Here is a 20837-nt window from a genome sequence, read left to right on the forward strand (position 1 = left end):
GTGTTTAACGCACGTTCAGGCCCATTTCCAAGGCCACTGATATGGGTGTAATTTGGAAAGTCGCCTTTCCTGTGCCCTGAGTGTGCAGCTCTACCCGCGCCCCTCTGCTGTGGCACCATCCTATCCTTGTTTGAGTGTGGCCCCTGAGTGCTTGGAGACCATCTGCTCCTCCCAAGGTGAACTCCAGACTGGGTTCGCTGGGGAGGGGACCAGTCGTGCGTCCAGCACAGCCAGCCAGCCATCACCTGCTGCCCAGGGTGAACAGGATCTAGGAGAAGTCTCAGGGCAGCCATGGAGCCCACAGTGCCCGGCCCCAAGCACCACTTCGAAAACAGTGTCTGAAAGCGCCAGCTGCCACGGTAGAGAATACTGATCGCCCTTCTCTATTCGGTGGCCCTCCTGACCTAGTTCCAAAAACCTGTCTTTAGGGAGGGCACCTTCCGTCAACCTTTAGTGTTCGAGGGGACTGTAATACTGAATGGGACCGAGCTGTCATTCTCCAAACAGTCGTTTTGGTATGGACCATACTTGTAAGAAAAAGTATGATCGGTTTTCCTTGAAAAATGAAGGAAGACATAGGACAGGTTATTGAATGAAATATTTAAGAACTTTAGAACAAAAAAGGATGGATTGGCCTTAAGCCGAGGACACAAATAGTTTTCTTGTCATTCTCCTTGTGACTTGACTGTGTGTCTATGTAAACTGTCGACCAGTGACCATGGAATATTTCTCACATACCAGCCAGTTCTAGATAAATGCACAGGTCTGTTCTCAGAACTCACCTTTCTTTTGGAGAGGTGCCTGTCCCCAACTAGCTTAAGACTTGCCAATTTGATATTGGGGTCTCAGTAAATACCACTGAGTATTGCACTGACTTTCCTAGAGTTCCAGACACAATGAAGCCTTTTCTTTATCTTTCTACCCAAATGCCTCGCGTCCGGGGCTCCTGCTCCCTTCACAGAGTCTCATCCACCAAGCTAAGATGTTACCGTTTTTGTTTTTTTTTTCTTTTTCGTAGGGCTCACATCCTTCGTCTTGAAAAACTCATATAAACGAGAATAGCCAGAACCAACACACACATTGAGGGATGTCAGTTATTTACCTCAGCGACTCGGCTAAGATGGTTTTATGTTCTCTAACTGGACATTTAGACGGCTGAGGGATATATCACATCTTGGCTCCTGTGCAGAAGGCAGTATTTCTAGACACATCACATCAGGAAGTTTCTGTCTCAACAACAGATTACTCTAATGTACTTGGCTATTAGAGCCTTTACTGCCATAATGAATAAGATATGATTAAGCTGAGCTATAAAAAGAAATTTTAATAAAAACCATAATCTCTTACATTGGTGTAGAGCTTTCCTTTAGATTATTATTTTTTTAAATTTGTACACAGTTTTCACCATTTTATCTATACAGGGAGCTTGGAAAAGAGAAAGGAAATATCGTTGCTCAACTATTAACTTTTCTCAGGTTAATAAATGAAGAAGACAGTGAAGCCCACGTTTCTGTTGATCAGTGGTAGAGTTTGAGGAAGCCCCAGACAGTGCTGCAGATGGTTTTCTGCCTTTGTCTGTGACCTGTGCTCAAGCTCAGAGACCACTGTACACCTTTGTCATACTCCCCAGGAAATTCTTTGCCACATTTACCACTGTGGCCGGCAGAAATCCCCAGGCAGGAAGGCTTCGATCCAGGAGCCATTTGATTAAATAATATCTTGGCCCCTGTAACTCGAGGAGGCACGAGGCTAGCCCTCCTCTGATGTCCCAGTGCCGCTGTCCTTCCCACTGTCTGGAAGAATTCAGGAAGCCTGGCGTGGAGGTAATTTAGCAGCCTGCTGTGTTCTCAGACAACGGCCGTAAACAATGACTGGCCAATTTCATTCTAATCTTCCCAATTTTGCTCTAATTAAAATCAAGCTGCAGCTTTCAAACAGTTTAATTAAGGCTGATTGGGAGCGATGGGGAGGGGGTACTCGAGCTTCAAGAAAAGGAAGAGATCCGCGTTTGGGCAATCTTACACTGCCCTTTTGGGGCCCAGGGTCTCAGAGGCACTGAGCGTGGTGTGGAGTCAACATGAAACACAACAGACACATTGGGATGGAGGATCAGTGAATCTATGAGACCAGAAGAACTGAAGAGGGAGCTAAGGTCTGGGTTTTCCCAGGTACAGAGCCCCCAGCTCTGCCCTGACCTCCCGGCATGCTCCCCCCAGCTCCTCTGTTCAACTGTGCAGTAAGGACTCTGTTCGCTTTTCACCTCCCGTTGTGCTTGTCTCTGCTCAGCAAGCCGGCAGCCCGTGTTATGCTTCTCCCCAGGAAATGTCCACGGGCTTCCTGTCATCTCCTTAACGCTAAGAGAATTCCCTCAGACTGGCCGTTCCTTCCATTCTTCTACAAGTTTATTCCTTCTGCAGTGAGAGAGCCCTTCTGATATTTGAATGCATTACTTTTTATGTGAGCCACTCTTCTTTAGACTACATGTTTTTAGTTTCTTCGAGAGTTTCCAGGTCCTTAGGCCCTTACGTTCAACCTTCTCTGCATGCAATCTAGCTAGTCAATGCATTTCTTTTTTAAAAATGAAAACAAAAATTAAATTCAATCCAGTAGATGTGTTCCGAGCCACTAAGAGTACACTAGGATACGACATCTGAATATATACATCATTACCATCATCATTATGACTATCATTACAGTGTTTCTTTTCTGAGCCCCTGTGTCGCCAGGCTTGGGACTGGATGCTTTACATAATTTTTAATCACACCACGATCTTACAGATGTCAGCGTGGTAAAGTGAATCCTCATTCTCGTCTATATTAGAATGTCCTTTGACATATGACTTTGCAGTATCACTCACTCGTATGGATGGAGCTTATTTTCCTCCTCCATTGATATTGGACTTGGCTATGTGACTTTGATTTGGACAAAGGAATATGGACAGAAAGGACAGTGTGCCAGTTCTGGGCCAAGATCTTCAAGAGGCATTGCATGATTCCTCTCTCTCTCTCTCTCTCTCTCTTTCTCTCTCTCTATCTCTCCACTCACCATGAGAGTTACTTTCTCAGGTGCTGCCCTTTCAGCCTGTGCCCCAAAATAAACATTGTTGATGTAAAGACCCAATGTGGACCTCCTTCGAAGGCCTGCAGCCTGAAGCATAGCTAGTCAAGCCAGCTTACAGATGCATGAGAATAAGTGATTATTGTTTTAAGCTACCGAGGTGTGGGGTTGTTTTCATATACATAATTGCAGTAGTAGTTAACTGATACACACCACATACTTTAGTATTATTTTGTAGCCAGACTGGCTGAGGCTCAGATAATTTAAGTATCTTAGTCAAGGACACTTAGTTAAGCAACAGATGAAGATTATGAGCTTCCTACGATACATATTCCTTTTACCGATGCACTTGAACATTGTATTCATTTTTTTAAAGACAAGAATATTCTTGGCTAACAGTCATCTTATGGTCTATCAAACTCCAGATATTTTTCCGACCCCAGATTTTTTTTTTTTTTCTCAGCTAAGCCAGGTTTCCTATACCTTATATATTTGTGAAGTTGACATTTTGAGCTTAAATTTAGGGCTTGGGATTTCATCCTCTTCTCGTATTTTGCCCCTTTTGGCAGAGACTGGAAAGACGTTCTCTAAACTGTTTCTGTTTTCCTCCTAGGCTCACACGCAGACAGCTCTCCCAACTTCCTCTGTACTTATGTGTAGCCATGGGACTGACTTCCGGCCAATGGGATGTGAACCCAGGCCCATAAGACCTCCCATGAAATCGTTCACACTCTCCCACTTTCCCTGTCTACTAGGACCCGGAGAGGGACTCTGAGGCCCTAAGGGATGACGGAGTGACTAGGCAGAACGCATCTTGGTCCTGAATGATTTCGTGAAGCAATCTCCTTTAAACCTTCCCATAAATTACACTGGAATGGAACATGAGAAACTAGAAACTAAAAACAAAACAAAACATTTTTATCCTGTCATTGAGATTAGGGGACTGTTCGTTCTAGCCGTTAGCCTACTCTGATCAATACCACCTCGATCACGTCAATCTCACGTTCCAGCCTGGCAAAATGACCTTCATTCTTGATTTCATTGCCCGTCTAGATAAGGGTCTCTTTCAGTTACCTGATTTTATTGTCTGTGCGATCAAAATTCCATCATGCTCCATTTTCTCCCCAGCCCAGTATCATCCCCGTGTGGGGTCTTCTTCTCGTTCTGTGAGTCTCATGGGAGATGGTGTTGGCTTTGGGGCCTGACTTTTATGCCGTGGGATCTTGGCGTGTGAGTCGTGCTCCGCAGGGAAAGCACTTGTCACTGTTAAGGATTTATTTTGAAATATCTAAAAATCAATGGATAGATTAACTCAGCCGACAGTTAGGGAGACCGGTTGCGTGGATTTTATGTAATAAATTTGATTAATGTATGGAAATTGCAGTAGAAAGAGTTTGATAGAGTAGGACTGCCCCATCCTTTTTTCCTCTTTATCCACTAATCTTTCTTCATTTTCTCTTTCTCTTCTCGTTTCCTTCCCACCCCCACCCCGCCCCATATATACTCTCGGGAGACCCCTCAGCAAAAGAATAAGCATTTATCTTGCAGGAGTCAAAAACGACTTCATGGGGAGGTGATATTATGGGTTTGAAAGGTGAGTAGGAGCTCAGCCAGCAGAGAACATGGAAAAAGCTTAGCAGGAAGAAAGGCTGGGACGCGGAAAGCCACATGGGCTCTAAAGGAGCCTTTGTGTCTGGGCGAATTCGGAGACAAGTCACTGAGGCTGGAGAACAGCGTCCACAGGGAGGACTGGTATAACCCGTGGTGCAAGTCAGTATCCACTGAGAGTTTGTCGAAATAGTGAATGGGTGGGTTCGGAAGAGACTGTCGTCTAAAAATAAGCATTTGAGTTTTATCGTTTGGGCCCCAAGGAGCCAACAGAATACTTTGGAGAGGTTGGATTACAGAAGAGAAAAAAGTCCGGTGGTGAATGAGGAAGCCAGGAGAAGAGGGAAGAGGCCGGATTCGAAAGACAGTTCTAAGATAGACACCATACGACTCCAGTGGCGGGTAGGAATGGGGCGGAGGCAGGAGTTCCGGCAGCCAGGTGGCTGGTCACACCGGGAAGCACAGCAAGGGAGGTAGGAGATATACTAAGTGTGGTAGGAAACTGACGAGTGCACTTCTGGCTATGAGTTTGCCACAGAAACCAAGTCTAGGCATACAAAATCAGATCAAGTGGGAGGCGAATGCAATTCTTCGAGAAGCTGAGGAATAAGTTAGAATGTCTTCCCCTACATTTAACTTAAATGGAAAAAAAGCTGTATTCTTTCACCAGAAGCCCAGCACTTATTTCCAACTTGTCTCGAAGCGTCGATGCTTCAGTTTCAAAGCAGAGTCACCACTCTTCCTGAGGCGTGCCTGTGACCCAGAGCCACCATCACATACCGTCAAGAACGGCACAGAATGCAAGAAGTTAGAGGCGTCTGTGGCAAGGAAAAATGCCTCATCCGAGAAACTCCAGCATAGTGAACCGATATTGATCTGTGACAAAATTCTTGGGCGAGCGAGCGAGCTCCCTAGGAGCCAGAATTGGTTCAGGGAAAAAAAATCTGACGCCAAACTAAATTCCTTACGTTTTCTTGATGAAGAAAGATGGAAGTGGGAGAGTTGGAGAGATGCGACGAGGACAGCTTGAGGGAGAGAACGGGCAGGGAGGGGGAAGAGGGCGAGGAGCTTCTGGAGGGGAGGTGTGCAGTGCTAACAAGTCCAGGAATCGGGAGAATAATCGCTGTCCTCGAGTATCTGGAGATGCGTTGTGAAGAGGAGGCATTTAGACTCATCGCAGCGAAATGAGTGAAAGCCGAGTCAGGACCAATAAGTGGAATTATGGGAGGAAAGACCGTGATTCGATACCAGAAACGTCTTTGTAGTGTTTGGGGCTGTTGCCTGGAAATTGGCTTCGGTGAACATGCAGAACCGCTCGAGCAAGCCGAGGCTGGTTGACTACCTTCTTGGGGATTTGTAGAGAGAGTGGTTGTCTGCATTGGGTAGGAAATAGGTGATTTTAAAGTTTCCCTCTAATTCGCAGATTCAAGCATCAAGCATCACTCGGTTCTGTTCTGTCACCCACATCACTGGGCTTCCTTGTACACCCAGACACTGTGTTCGGAGCTTTGGCCTCTTGTCCCAGGCCATCCACTTAAACCCATGGTTCCCAGATTTAATCTCCTGGCCTGCAGGCCCCGAAATAGACAGTGCTTATTTAGCAGTAACAGAAGGCAAAAGAATCTATTACCAGCCTCTAGAGACGCATTTCTTCCATCAAGTCCCATTGAGCATGAGTTTCTAGATGTCTGAGGCTGACATCCAAGGACTCGCCATGCTGTCTTTATCAAACTCACAACTTAGAACATATACAGAACCAGCTGAGTGAGAGGCTGGCTTACTGTGCTAAAGTTTACCTCTGTAACTAGTAAACCGACTTACGTCGCTTATGTCAAGGGAGCATTCGGTGTTTACATGCCTCCGCGGATCCAGGAGAACTCACTCCCCAAAGAGTCTTTCTTCCTGTCCCTCCTCCGTCACTAGCATGTCCCCAGGTAAGGCACAGATTCTCCTGGCACGCAAGGACAATGAGAACTCTCCCCGGCACTGGGGCTGATAACGAAGGCTTGGTTCTGGCGACCTCGTTCTTCTTCCCCGTCAGGGCCTCCTACCTGGCCAGAGAAACTTCTTGCTCACTGTGACTCATTCTGATGTCCAGAGCTTGTTTGTTATTTGCAGGTGGAGGAAGAAAGAGGCACATTTCTGGGCTTATGAGGGAGCCTGGTGTGGTGGCAGAACCAGGGAGCATTACACGGGTACAGAGGGGACAGCACGGCAGGCAGAGGGGGCTCTGCCAGAGGACTGCGTGTTCCCCACACCTCGCCCCAGCTATAAGAGCCCTAATCTGCCCACGCCCATACGGCCAAACCCTAACACTGGGAATCCAAGCCCTGGGCCTCTGTCATGGCTTCATCTGATTACACAGCACGCTGTGCATGCAAAGGGTAAGTGGGAATGAGCCAGAGAATATTTCATTCTTGTCCTTGTAAGAAACTCCAAGTTTATTCAAAGTGGCCCAATAAGCAGAGGTTATTTGCAGCACCAAAGCTTTCTTCTGATTTTATGAAAATATTTTTTGAAATAGAAGTCATTTCCAGATAGATATTTTTGTTTATAAATCAGTAGCTCTGTAATCCTTAAGTCGGGGGCTAGAGACGGACTTAATACGGAATTGTTATAAGCCGTCGCCAGGCAGAAAATAAGATGCTGCATTTTGGAAATGGCCTTAAGTGTCTCCAGTAGAGAATCTGATTTACAGAAATTCAATTTCCCCCACACTCTCATAGAAATACACTGGCAGTGCCGAGCCGACACGTCCAGACTTTCCTATGGATGAGTCGCTTCAGGGAGATTCATCTGTAGCTTCTTCCACACGAGGGTCCCCCAGAGTCCAAGGGTAAATGGGGAACACTGGTGGGAACAGAGGAGTACAGGATTGTTGAGTGGGGTGCACCACCCTCCAGCCCTTCCAGGCTCACCTTCCACATCACAGAGTTCTGCTAGCGCGCCCCAAACGAGGGTGGGGGGGCAGAGAGCCCAGGTGGCACCATCTTCCTCAGAGCGTTCAGAATCCAGGCTCAGATTATTTACTCGATTCAATAATAATAACTTAATGAGCAAGTCTTCTATTTTATAGGTCGAGTTCTGGCTCTTTCTCTTACCAGTCATGTGACATCCTCTAAATCTCAGCGTCTTTATCTGTAATATGTGTGGACAACATGTGTACCTTCCTTGTATAACAATAATATTACGTGATGTGTGTGTGTGTGTGTGTGTGTGTGTGTGTGTGTGTGTGTGTGTTACTTAGTAAAATCTTGGGCATATGATGAGCACTATTATTGTTTATGTTATTAATGTTTCATAGTATGGAGAGGATCTCTTGCTTTCTTTCCTTAAATCAAATAGAAACTTTGGCCAACTTATTAGCGCTCTCAGATCCATGGTTTGTTTGTTTGTTTGTTTATTTGTTTCTTCTTTACTCCTTTTGTCCCATGGAGAAATCGAGGAGCTCGGTGACAGCCTGCTGTCCTGTGTTCTACATGTCAGCACTACGTAGAGTTGACTCATTGAGACGCCTGCTCACAAAAGGCTCTTGTCTCTCGGACATGCATGCCCTCCCCTGGACAGTCCCTCTGAGCGCTTCCTCTCCCTTGCCATCCTTAGCTCACTCGGTGGGGCGCCATCTGAGGCCAGCTGGCCAGCCCATCTACAGTACCCAGCCACGCCTTCTCTGGTTGCTTCATTTAGGATTGGGCAAATTGGTCCAATGGACCAGTGGGCTCCAGTTGGCTTTAGGTTGAGTCAGGAATGGATCGTGAGGAATCCTTGTCTTGGACTCAGGTCCAAACCTTTGTGTCCAGCCCAGCTTGTTGGTGATAAATCTGTCCCACTTGTCCTCAGCTCCTTGTGAGCATACTCACCTGTCTCTAATCCTGGCAGAGAAGACAGATGACCGGCATGGGAACCACACCCCTCACCCACAGCACTTTACTGCTTCATGGTCCACTTCCAGCCATTGCTCCATGGGTCTTCCTTGAGGGCGGAGCTCCCCGAGGCCCGGGCTATGTCTCAGTTATGGCCGTGTCCCCAGCTCTGTGGTGTGGCCGGCACACACAGACGCTCAATAAATACATACTGAGTGAATGAATGCCCCCCACTGTGCCACTCACTGTTCTAAGCTCTATGGACTGAAATAATCTTCTTGTGGGAGATGTGGGAAGCCCTGAGGTAGGACAAATGTGGCAGAAGCTGAATAAAGAAAAAAAAAAAATGAGAATCCCTGACCCAGAAAAAGCTCTTCTCTTGAGGAGAAAAAAGAAAAGAAAAAAGAGAAAAAAGAAAAAACCACATGACTAGCCGGTGCCCCTGTCTGCCTGCATCTGTGTCGTGACCGTTTCTAGAAGAAGCCTCCCTTACTCCTTTCTACAGACACATGTCTCAAAGTAGCAATTCATTCATGAATAAAATTAATTATTTCTCAAAGCAAAAAATTAATCCTCTTTTCCTCTGTCTGACTGACTCAAGATCTTTCTGCTAAATCTCACCTGAAAACAAAACCGATCTCGCCTTCTCCCCTGGGCCATCCTGGATCCTCCCTTTCTTTCTTGCACGTTGACATTTTTTTCATTTACTCTTCCCAGACCGTCTTTGCAATCCTATCTCAAGCCAGGGCGAATCACCTGGGTACAGCCCCAAAAGTCACGGGGAAATCCGGGGACGAGTCATTTTGTCCCGGAGGAACCCGAGACGGGCATGCTGAGAATTCGTTCTGACGTGGCGTTTGAGGGCCAAATCTCTCCATCAGCGATGCAGAATGGAGCGCGCATCCTCCTCTCTGCAGTGCTTGAGAGGCTACGCTCCAATGTGTGTTTTGGTGGGTGTGCTCTCACTCAAACTGGACCGCTGAACTCCCAGAAATCAGTGAAACTCCATTTTCTCTACCTCTTGTAGCCTGCTACAGTGTCCAGAATGCTTTGCACAAAGGAAGTGCTCCATAAATACCCATGAGAGGACCAGGCGAGCGAATACGAGGTGTGGTCAGCTTACCCTGAACTGAGTGATTTCAGCATAAATATACTGGCTTTTCAGTTGAACCAGTAGATCTACAGAACCTTAAAGAACTGCTGACCACTTTCTCACCAGGGGAATATTCATGCTCTATTTTTCCAATGTAGAAACAAAAGGAATTGCCTTTAGTCCTACCTTCTCCAGACATACAATTATTTTTACTTCATTTCACTCACTCCTAATTCAGAGAAACAACGTGCCCTTTCCAGGTCAGATTTTTGAAATTGTACCCTGGAAGAAACCAGTGTCTAATGGAGCCTTTTGGTATTTTGGAGGGACGAGACATGGCAGAAATAACACAGTGGGGCAGAGCAGGAGAAGGAGGGACTCGGTACCGAGCATCCTGACATTTGCATTGGACACATGGGACTGGCCGCTCAGTTCCTGATTCACGCCTTCGCTCCTTTGCCATTGGTTAGACTGCTCCTGGGTCTAACACGCCATTCTCCAGGCTCTGCACCTGGAGACTCCCCGCTCACCCACCTGAGCTGAGCCTGTACACCACATTCATTCCAGGTATCCTTGACCTTTCTTTGACAAGAGACCTAGCACTTGTCTCTATATGTACTTATCTGTAAGACCCATTACATCAGAAACTCCTCCTTGGTCATGGTTTATTAGCAGAAGCACAGAGCTGGCCCTCAAAAATGCTGGTGGAATGAATATTGCTCTTCGTAGGCTCTTGAACCGTAGGTGCTCGTTTGTTATGAGCTTTCTTCTCGCTCCAGGAGAGCTTCCTTGTCCGGTGCTTAGTATGTTCCGAGACCTTCGTGGAGGTCTGTTACACAGGTGTGGTATTTTCCATGTCAGGGATGGGGCAGGACTCTGCACAAGGACGAGGATGTGCAAGGCTCATCGTCCAGACATTTCCAGATGAAATTCCCTGGGTGAGGTCCTTATGCTGGGTCTCCAGTCTAGATTTGATATTACATGTCAGAGGTACATTTAGCCAGTGCTGAACTCCTGATTAAAGCAAATTCTAAACAGTTTATTCTGTCCCCCTCCTACCTTCTCACCTCTGTGGGCTGAGAAATAGCACCTGTGACCAGAACTGCAGGATCCTTATTGCCTCCCATTTTGCTCTAATGTGTTTTGCTCTGGTTGGTGCACCATACTTCTCTCTCCTTTCATCCCAAGATCGCCCTTGTTGTCAAAATATAAATGCAGTGAGGAGTTCAGAGACCAATCAGGTGATAGTCATTTCTCCAAGGGAGCTTCCCTCCTTCCCTGCCTGTCCCACCTGCCTGAGAACTGTGGCTTCTCTTGTAGGGTCCTACAGCTGTGTGATAACAGCCTTTTTCTACCCCAGGAGCTGTAATGAACGCCTAGACAATCACTGGGATCTACCCAGGCAGACCAAGGTTGCCGTCTGTTTACGTGGATTGTGATCTCTTAATTGGGGATGGTGCCTCTCCCAGGGTTTGCTGTTTATCCAAATCAGTGTTCGTTAGTCTGGGAGAAGTGGTTGGGATGATGAATCGGCTCCGGAGTGCCCGTGATTGCTTCCACAGCTGCTCGCTGCTTCCTCACCTCGCCATCTCCCGGGAGGCGCCCACGGGCTGGTTCTAGGCCCTCCAGCCTTTCCTGCTTTTAATTTTTTCTCCCAGCTGCTGCATCTATTCTTACGAGTTCATGTGCCTTGGCGCTAATAACTCCTAAATTTAACCTCCCTTGATTACGATTCTATTTCATTCGTGACATCTTCTGTAAATATTCTCACTACCTCAAATGCATCATGGGAGACGCTGCCTTCTGTCCTTCTTCAGCCCGGTCATTCTTGCTCCCCTCCTCATCTCCCAAGCACTCCGTGTAACCAGACACCTCGCTTCTCAAGCTTTAATGTCATACTCTTCATCTGGGGCTCTTGTTAAAATGCAGATCCCGGTTCCGCAGGTCTGTGAGAGGCCTGAGGTTCTGTAATTTTTAATTTTTGCAAGCTCCAGGTAACGCTGAGGCTCCTGGTCCACAGAGCATACATGGGGCAGTATGGATCAAACACTTGCCTTTCCTATTTCTCACATGTAAGCTATTGCCAGATCTTACCTTTCATACTGATGAACTGCAAACACATTGTCTTTTCTAAGGGTTATTGCTCTGGTACCACATCATCTGATTCTTCCCCTGCTCGTCCTACTGGATGTTTCCAGACGTACCTGCTCAAATGATTCCTGCCTCGACACTGCCTACCGTTGGGTACCATTCACCTCTCTTTGTTTTCAGCTTTGTTCTACTTTTATTTCTCAAAATTTGCAAACTTTGACCAGAATATGACCAAAATATGATGTCCCTTTTTTGTCAATGAAGATATCGATTTAATTTTTTTTCTTTGTTATTTTCCTCCTAAAAGACTTCTAATGTGTCCCCAGATATCTTCTTTCTAAGAAAAGAAGCAGCTAGAAATAGAGGTAATAATGGAGGTCAATAATTTGGAATTACACCTGGCCTTGCTTTCCTCCCAAGCACAGTATTCTGCATGATTTCTAACTTTCTCTCTTAAGTTTCATTTATTCTTTCCGAGTTTTAAGTGTTTCATCATAGTGGCTTGGAATTTTTCCAATCCCATGATTATCTCTCTATTAAAGCCTTAATACAAAAAGAAATGAAAAAAAAAAAAAACTAGACTGCTCATTACTTTGATTTGTAGCAAAGAGAGAATGGAACATTATCGCTAGAGTGTTTCGAGAAACCATATTTACATTTGCATCAGCTCAATTTAGGTGCCCGATTAGGCTGCGTGTTATGATGGAGATACACTTACCAGTCAAAGGGAAGTGGCGTGGTCTAGAGTAACGAACAGGAGCCTTCAAGCCAGGAGCCTGCATGCTACTTCTGGCTGTGACTGGCTACCTCTCTGACCTTGAAAATACTCCATCTAATTGTCTTAGACCCTAATAGCCCCCATCTGCCTCATAGGGCTGCTGCGAGAGGTTGATAACCTAAGTGTTTATTATGATGGGGGCTATGGAGTGAAACAAGGGAGAGGGGTTGGGGGTCACAAATGGAATGGGAGTTGGGATAGCTGCTCTTATAGCTCTTACCACTAGCCTGTTAAGAGCCAGTGTCTGAGAAGTGAGCTGATTGCTCAGATCTTGGGCTGAGGACATGCTGAGAGGTTGGTTAATGGAGTTTAAAAGCTCACCCCAAATTGGGTGAGATGGCCATACCCATCCTGCTATTTAAAAAGGCTTAACAAGAGTACATATGGTCTCTCTTCTTGTGACGGTGCCATTCTGAGATTGTTTATTTCGTCCGTGGGATCAGGGAGCTGGCGGAGACCAGCTTTGGTAGGGTATTCCCAGGAAGACCTGCTCGGGTGGCCATCCCTGGCTTCAGGAGAAAGATCATCACCTTTTGGTGACCCTAAACCATGCTGGAAACCACCTAGCTCTCTCTAGAAAGCTCACAAGACCAGTAAGAGTGTGCCCAAAGAAGATTCATTCATTCTTCGGCTGAGTTCCCCTCCCAGCAAAGAGATGGATTGTAGGGTAAAGGTTAATACGCTTTAAAAAGGAAAGAAAGAGAATATCGTCTTCTCCTTCTTATACAGGTTGTTGAATGCCAAGCCCTCAGCAGACATTATCACAGAGATAGCATCCACGGCTCTCATTACAATTCTTGCATTGGCTGAAATTTGTTGAGGGCAATCTAATAATAATTGGTAATATTTATTAAGCACTGTTCTAAATGCTTTACATCAAGCAACTCATTTAATTTTTATATTAATTCAGTAGGTAGGCTCTATTATTGTCCTGATTTTATAAATAAGGATATCAGGGAACAAAGAAATTAAATAATTTGCCCAGCATTATACAGCTAGTAAGCAGCAGCTCCAGGCTTAGGACCCTGGCTCCAGAACCTTCACTCTGAAGCACCTATGTCCATATAAGTACAAACTCGAGATGGAGCGAGCATCAGTCTCTGGGGGCCAGAACACACACCGATATCCAAACAAGAATGGGGAGGACTCGGAACTTAATATTAGAACCTTGCTGTGTAATAGTCACGATCTGTTCACACAGCTAGAAGAAAAGGACGGTCTCTGTCCTGTGTGAGAGCTCCGTGTGACTCCACGCCAGGTGGTCTGGCCTTTCCCCCACCCCAGTTCATCTCCTTTCTTATATGGAAAGCACACGTGGACACCGTTTGATTTCTATGTGCCAAAAGCTTTCTTATAGAATCAAATGAAAGACTAATTCTGTCTGAGACCCAATATTTCACCACAGAACATTTCTGATAGCCTCCGTAAGCTTTTTCTCTCTCTCCCCTTCTGGTCATTGGAGATGGCCCTCCACCTATGTTTTACCAGTTTTCTGTGACCCACTTTAGTCAAAGTAAGCAAGGGCTTGAATTTGCCAGAGGGAGTCACCACTATAAACAAAGAGGGGGAGGGATAAGTGAATTCCCACAGGGATAACATCGAGCCCTACAACGAGAATCCATGGATCCACCATTTTGCTTAATAACTACAGGCAAAAGTCCCAGAAGGCTTCCTGGAGCAGCCATGCGTGACCATGTTTCGTCACCCCACCGGAGAATCACAAATCAGAATGCTGCATTCCTGTCAGAATGACTGGTTACTGTTTCTCCAAGTGCAAGTTCATGAGCAATAACTGACCCCAGAGAAACGGAATGGCACAGTGTAAGAGCCTGTCACATCAAATGATCAGAAAACCATTACCGACTGATAGAACGGTTGATGGTGCAGAAGTGATTACAGACTGTCCCCACGGACCGCTCGGAGCTGCCGCGCAGGCGCTCAGAGGCCACCAGGCTTGGGGCCGGGGCTTGACGAGAGGAAAAATCTATGGTGGGGAGAAGGGAGCTGAAGGTGTGTTCTTTCTAGTTCCTGTAGCCCTTTGAAGTGGATGGTGTTGTTGGGATTCCCGGCCCGACGTTTCAGTTCAAATATACTTTTAAAAATATATATTTTGGGTAATAAAAGTGCTTCTGAAAAATTTGGATAAACTGAAAAGTCAAAGGTAAATTAAGTTTTGTTTCCCTGGACTGGAAGAATTTGCTGTTTAAACAGTCGAGGATGGATGGTCTCGTTCTCTCTCTCTCTCTCTCTCTCTCTCTCTCTTTCTCTCTTTTTATTTCTTTTTCTCTCTATCTCTCGGAGGGATGGAAATATAAATTCTTCGATAAAGAGAAGCATCTCCTGGAATTTACCTTAAAGAAAATTTTCAGGGGGCGTCTGTCTAATTTCTTATATATTTGCTGAAAGTCAAGTTAGCCTCCTCTGCTCTTGCTTTCACCTGGGCACCTGTGAGCTCAGCCACGCCCAGCCTGAGCTGGCCACGCCCTACCTCAGTGGTGCTGCGTGGATTTCCACTGTGGTCTTTGGAGGACGCGAAGACCAGAGCCACGGAAGCGCAGAGTGTGAACTACGGCTCCTCGCGCGAGACCAGGCTAGGTCTAAGCACAGTGGAATGTCCTGACAGGAGCTGGCACGGTCTTGTTTCTGTATACCCGCCACCCTTGAAGTACCAGCCCCTCAGCTACTTGATCTCGTCCCTTTGTCTGCATCCGCCGGTGGGAGTCTTGGACCAGGAGAATGGCCTCTATGAACGGCTGCTCTCACCACTGGGAATCTTCCAGTACTGGATTCCTTAAAACCTTATTTCTGAGACCCCATACTAACCTAAACAGATGGCGTGGTTATTGTAGAAGTAAAAGAAAAAAGAAAAAAAACCTCGCAGAAATTAGAAAATATCTAAATATATCTTGAGAACCCAGACTCTGGCTCCATTCACCAGCTGTGTGCCCTTCAGCAGGTTTCTTAACTTCTCTGTACTTCAATATCCTCAACTGTAAACAGGGAGAATAATTGTTCTTCCAACATCCCTATGTTGGAAGAATTAAATGAGTTGATGACTAGAAGCCATGTAAAGTGCTAGATCTAGCAAGAGGGCCAAAAACTTTAGTGTATTCATGTGACTAGAAATGCATGTGCCAAAAGGTTAATGATAGCAACCTCTGGATGCTAAAAAAAATAGGTGATTTTCTGGTTTTGTTACTCTCTGTGCTTTTTAATATTTTCTCTCTTTTTTTTTTTTTTGCATTAGAAACTAATTTGTAGTTGAAAAATAAATGTCTTTGATAAAAGAAAAAATTTCAGCAAAGCTCCCGGGTTGTCTGAAGACGAGGGAAAGATGAGGCAGAAGTGGGCAGAGGAAGGAAGGTTTGAATTCAAGGATGCACTCATGGGAGCCCCAAGGTGAGGATTTCGAGGTGCCTCCCGCTTTGGAAGTGCTGGCCCAGCAGTGGGGATGGTGTCCCTGCTTTGTCCCTTGTCAGATAGGTCAGGCAGATCTCGTGCCTGCCTCTCAGCTAGCTCTGGTGCTCCTGGGCCCTGGCCAAGGGCCCAGGAAGGCACAGCCCATTTCCATGTGCAAGGCCAGCTGAGCCTGTGGTAGCAAGAGGGGTGAGGGGAGGCTCGTCCCCCAACCTGTAGGGCTCCCCAGACCTCTGAAGTGGGGGCTGGAGCTAGCCCCCCTTCATTTGCATGTCTAGGTAATTACAACTCATAAAGGTATCTAATCCATTAGTTAAAACCAGCCCCAGCATTTGACTCTAAGCTCCTGCTGCAGCACCGGCCACACGCTGACTCTGTGCCTCCTGATTTGTCCTCAATTTATAAGCAGCACAACCTATAAATAGAAAACCCTTTTGCTAAGTTCCCCAGGAGGCATCAGCAGGTTTTCCAGCTTGGATGTGTTTTCTTCTTTCTTTTTTTAAACGCCAACATGGCAGGCTTAGCTCCCTGCCCACCGCCCCTCCAGCTCTCACCTCCAGTTCAGTCTGCGGCATTGCGGTTGGCTAAGCGCACAGCGGCGCGGCCCACCCACGGTGGGTTGCAAGGGAAGCCCCTGCCTGGATCCGGGTCCCCACTTACCTGTAGATCCTGTACCTGGTGGTGAAACCGTGGCGGTACCGCTCCACAAAGTCAGCATACTCCTGCGCGCGGTGGAAGGGGCCGCGGTCCGTGAGCAGCCAGTCCAGGGGCGGCTGGCCGGCCGGGGAGGCATGCTGCTCGGGGACCACAGCGGCGGCCGTGGCCGAGACAGCCAACACCCAGCCGGGGAGGCCCAGTGCCAGCAGGGTGGCCCATAGGGCTGCCGCCAGCCGAAGCCCTCTAAACCGCGTGCCACACGGCCACCTCATGCTTCTCCCGCGCGGTTGGTTTCTTCATTCTCTCGCCACGCTCTCCCGCTCTGTGCCGCTCCTTCAGGGCTCCTGGAACTAGAAAAGTACACGGAGACGTCAGTTGCATACCCTGGTCTCCCCCCAGGGGGCCTGCGGACATCAAAGGTCGGCGGACGGGATCCATCTAGAAACCCTTTCCCCTAGCGACACGTCTTTATTCTGGGCATGGAGCGAGGTGTAGATCTATCTTTCATTTCGGTTTACAACCATCCTACAGGAAACGCACTGTCATCATTTTACAGATGAGAAGATGAGGCTTAGAGAGGTTTAGAAGAAAGTTGCCTAAGTTCAAGTAGCTTCTAAGTGAAGAAGGCAGAATTTTGAACTCAGGTGGTCTAACTCTTGGCCTGAGAGTCGATGACTTCCATGATTCCAGCCTCTCCCATCTTCCTCTCTCAAAAATATTCACCACGTTTCAGTGATAGACCGTGTGCCGCCTGTGGAAACTTAATGCAAAGTGACGAGCAGCCCCGTTTCTCATGCTCATCCCTCTGCCCACGCTCCCGCTTGTCATAGTAGTGACATCCCGTCACGGCCATGAAGCTGGGCGAACTTGGGCAAATCGGCTACCTTCTCTGGTCTAGTTTTCTCTTGGAGAAAATAAAGAAGCTTTGAAAATCCGATCCCTTCTCTTACATAAGGCCATGCAGGGACGGAATTAGAACAGGAAATGAAATTGCCCTAATACTGCCATGGGAGAGCAGGTGCACGCCTACTAGGATACCCGCTGTGTTCTCTCTCTCCTCCTGAGGGCGGGGCTGTAGCCTTCCATCCTAGCTCCTTCAGGGGCCCTTCTGGAAGGGATGAGTAAGCACGTAGCCTTTCTTATCTGAGTAGAAGGGAAGGTGCCAAGAAAGACAGTCTTGACCTTCAGAACTCTTGGCTTCTGTGTGACTTATCCCAGGCCTTTGATTTCCAGAACCTGCGCTTGAGCCAAGGATAACTAGTCACCTTTCTAAACTTCTGGGCCGATGCAGGGGACTGATTCATTACTGTTCTTGCAATTGTACTCATTTCTTCAGTCTTTCATTTCCAGCACATGCTGTCAGAGTCTCGCCCGCTTCCCTGCACCAGCACACGCCAGTGTGTACTAGAATGACTTCCAGCCCTTGACACCTATAATTCGTAGCTTTGAGGACTTTCTCTGGATGCCAAAACCCAGAGCTGGGCTCTCTGGGGGTGAAGGAAGGGACGGTAATTCCCTGGCATTTCCAGAGTCCTGTAGGGCAGTCAAAGTGGGCTTCGGCACTTGGCTCCTACCCCTCTCTAGAGTCCCCCCGTAGCTCACTCTGGGATGGCCCTAGTTTAGCGAAACCACCAAACACCCCTTGGACCAGTGCAAACCCTGCAGGGGTTGCCCAGAGCCTGGGGCAAGTATTAATCCTGGATACTCCCAGGCTAAAGGTCAGAGTCTGAGGTCTGAGCTTCAACATTTGTACAGGATGCTCTCAGAAGAGTGACAGTCCCTTCTCATAAAGGTGGAGGAGCAGAAGCCTGGACCTTCGGCGTCACTCCTCCACTCCAGCTGGGAGGCAGTGGCCACCTACTATGTGCCGGGTGAGTCTTGCAGGTCGCCCCAGTTGACTCACACAGCACGTTTGTTATGCAGGCCTTACTATCACAGCGTCACATGCCACTGAGACTCAGAGGAGTTGAGCTTGGAAGATGCAGGGACAGAATATGGACGTAGATCTGCCTCCATGACCAGACTTTTGCTGTGCTGCCTAAGAGCTGAGAGCAGGCTGCAAGCCAGACCTTCGCTTAAGGAACTGATCGAGAAGGGGCGAAAGAAGGATAATGAGGCCACACCTGCCCTACTGGGTCTTAAAAGATATTAGAATATTCCAATAATTAAAATAGGATCCTGGCACACAAATGGAACAGGCAAATCCGTGGTATGGAACGGGCAGAGCTTATTCTACATAAAATATAGAATTAACGTAAGAACTTAATATGTATTTTAACATATTATTTAAATGTGTTTATAAATATATATAAATAAATATATATGATAGATAGGAACTTCATATATATTTTTAAAAACATCGTAGACTGGGCGGGGGATGGAATATTTTATACATCATACTGGGAAATTAGTTCTAAATGGATTTAAAAAGTTAAATATAAAAAATAGAATTGTAGAACAAAGACAAGTTACCAAGTGTTTTATAATAAGCATGTATTACTTTTAAATTGGGGAGGGGGGGAATGGTATAAAATAAAAGGAGGAATCAGCCTTGTCCATGGAGGTAGGCATTTTCTATAGGATATAGATATAATCCGATAAGGATGCCCCGGATAGTTCTCTTTTAATCATTCACACACTCATTTACTGAGAAACATAAATCGGGGACTCCTGAGTGCCAGACACCATGATAAGTCTTGACAATATGGAAGCAGGTGCTCGGCACATTATCTGAAACTCTACCATGAGTGATTAATTCCTTTTATAAAATGTTCTTCTGTTTCTAAAGGCGTCCTTACAGAGGGGAGGGAAGCAAGCATATTTTAGAGACACAGCAGGCACAGCACAAACCCAGTAAGGCGAATGAGCGTGGACATGGGTGGGAGGACACGGTAACGGGCAGGATTCTAAACTGGCCCCAGGTTTCCTGTGTCCTTCTGTGCCCTACATAGTCCCCGCCCCTTGACTGTGACAGCACCTGTGAATATGACAGGATACCTACCACTCCCATGATCAGGCACTAATCTGATGATACTGAGTCAATCAAATGGAAAGGCATCCGGGGTGGGCCTGACCTAACCAACTGAACCTTTAAAAGTAGATGACGTGTCAAAGAGACAAGCTCCTGCTAGCCTGGAAAAAAGCAAACAGCCAGTCTCTGAATGGCCTGTGGGGCTTATGCAGCAAGGGATTTTAAGTGGCCTCTAGGAGCTAAGAGCAATGCTCAGTCAATAGTTAGTAAGAAAATGAGAATTTCAGTCATAGGACCACAAGAAAATGGATTCTGCTAACAACCCCATGAGCCTGGAAGAGAATGCTGAGCCGCAGACAAGAACTGTTTCCTTGGCTGACGCCTTGATATCCGTCTAGTGAGACCCCGAGAGGGTGACCCAGCCAACCCGCACCTCAGCCCGACCCACAGAAACTGCAAGGGAGCAAATGTGCTGTTTATTGTTGTATGCCACCAAGTTTGTGATCATTTGTTACACAGAAATAGAAAAATAATGCAGACACCTAGTAGACAACAACACCCTGCCCCCATCCTGTACCAGTCACACTCCCTGAAGAAGCCTAGCTGTTATTCTCTGTAGTGTGACAGTCTCTTGAGCAGAGCGACACTTCTCAGATGGAAAGTGTCACTCCGCTCAAGAGACTGCCTAGGTCAGGGGTCCCCTAGGTCAGAGGCAAAGTCCTTGTTTTTGAAGTTCTGGCACTCACACATGGCCGGTCCTAAAAAATATATGATGAATCAATTGCATGCATTTCATCGAGGGGTCATTGTGAGCCAGTGACAACATGTGGCCTTGGTCCAGCCGCTGTACCTCTGGTGCCCAGTGCCATAATACGGGGTGGTATAGCCACCAGCACACCTACGAATCAAGGGTTTCCTATGAACAGGTGAGAGAGCATTTGTGAAAAGCTGTGTGCTCTTTGAAAGAAGCGAGCTATGTTAAGTCAGTTAGTGCTTCTCGTCGTTCTTTGTTTGTAATTACGCTTTTGCGGAGCCCACGTTGTGTGGGATCCAGGCTGGTTATAGGAGTATCGGCTTTAGAATCGAATGGTTCTGATTGCCAGGCCAAGTCTGCTGAGCACAGCAAGAATGCCTGGATTCAGCAATGACTGCTCCTCTAAAAAACCTGGCCTTGGGTCACATGATTTCTGCTTCATTGGCTTTTCTCAAGATCTCAAGACATTTTGACTTAAAAAAATATATATCTATTTTTAAGAAAGAGAAGTTTTAAACAGGTTTCAAAACTTTCTTTTCCTTTCTTTT

At 46.7% G+C, this 20837-nt stretch overlaps 1 protein-coding gene across 1 annotated transcript in view; it reads right to left on the bottom strand.

The window, feature by feature from the left end:
* BRINP2 (BMP/retinoic acid inducible neural specific 2) overlaps positions 1–20837 on the bottom strand; it is a 92086-nt gene that overhangs the window by 29361 nt on the left and 41888 nt on the right. The window contains exon 2 of the mRNA XM_039881412.1: positions 16568–16914. Coding sequence (XP_039737346.1) covers positions 16568–16836 — 269 coding nt within the window. The 5' untranslated portion in view covers positions 16837–16914. The remainder of the gene's footprint in view (positions 1–16567; positions 16915–20837) is intronic.

This window comes from Pteropus medius, unplaced genomic scaffold (genome assembly GCF_902729225.1).
Source record: "Pteropus medius unplaced genomic scaffold, Ma_sr-lr_union100, whole genome shotgun sequence".
NCBI lineage: Eukaryota > Metazoa > Chordata > Mammalia > Chiroptera > Pteropodidae > Pteropus > Pteropus medius.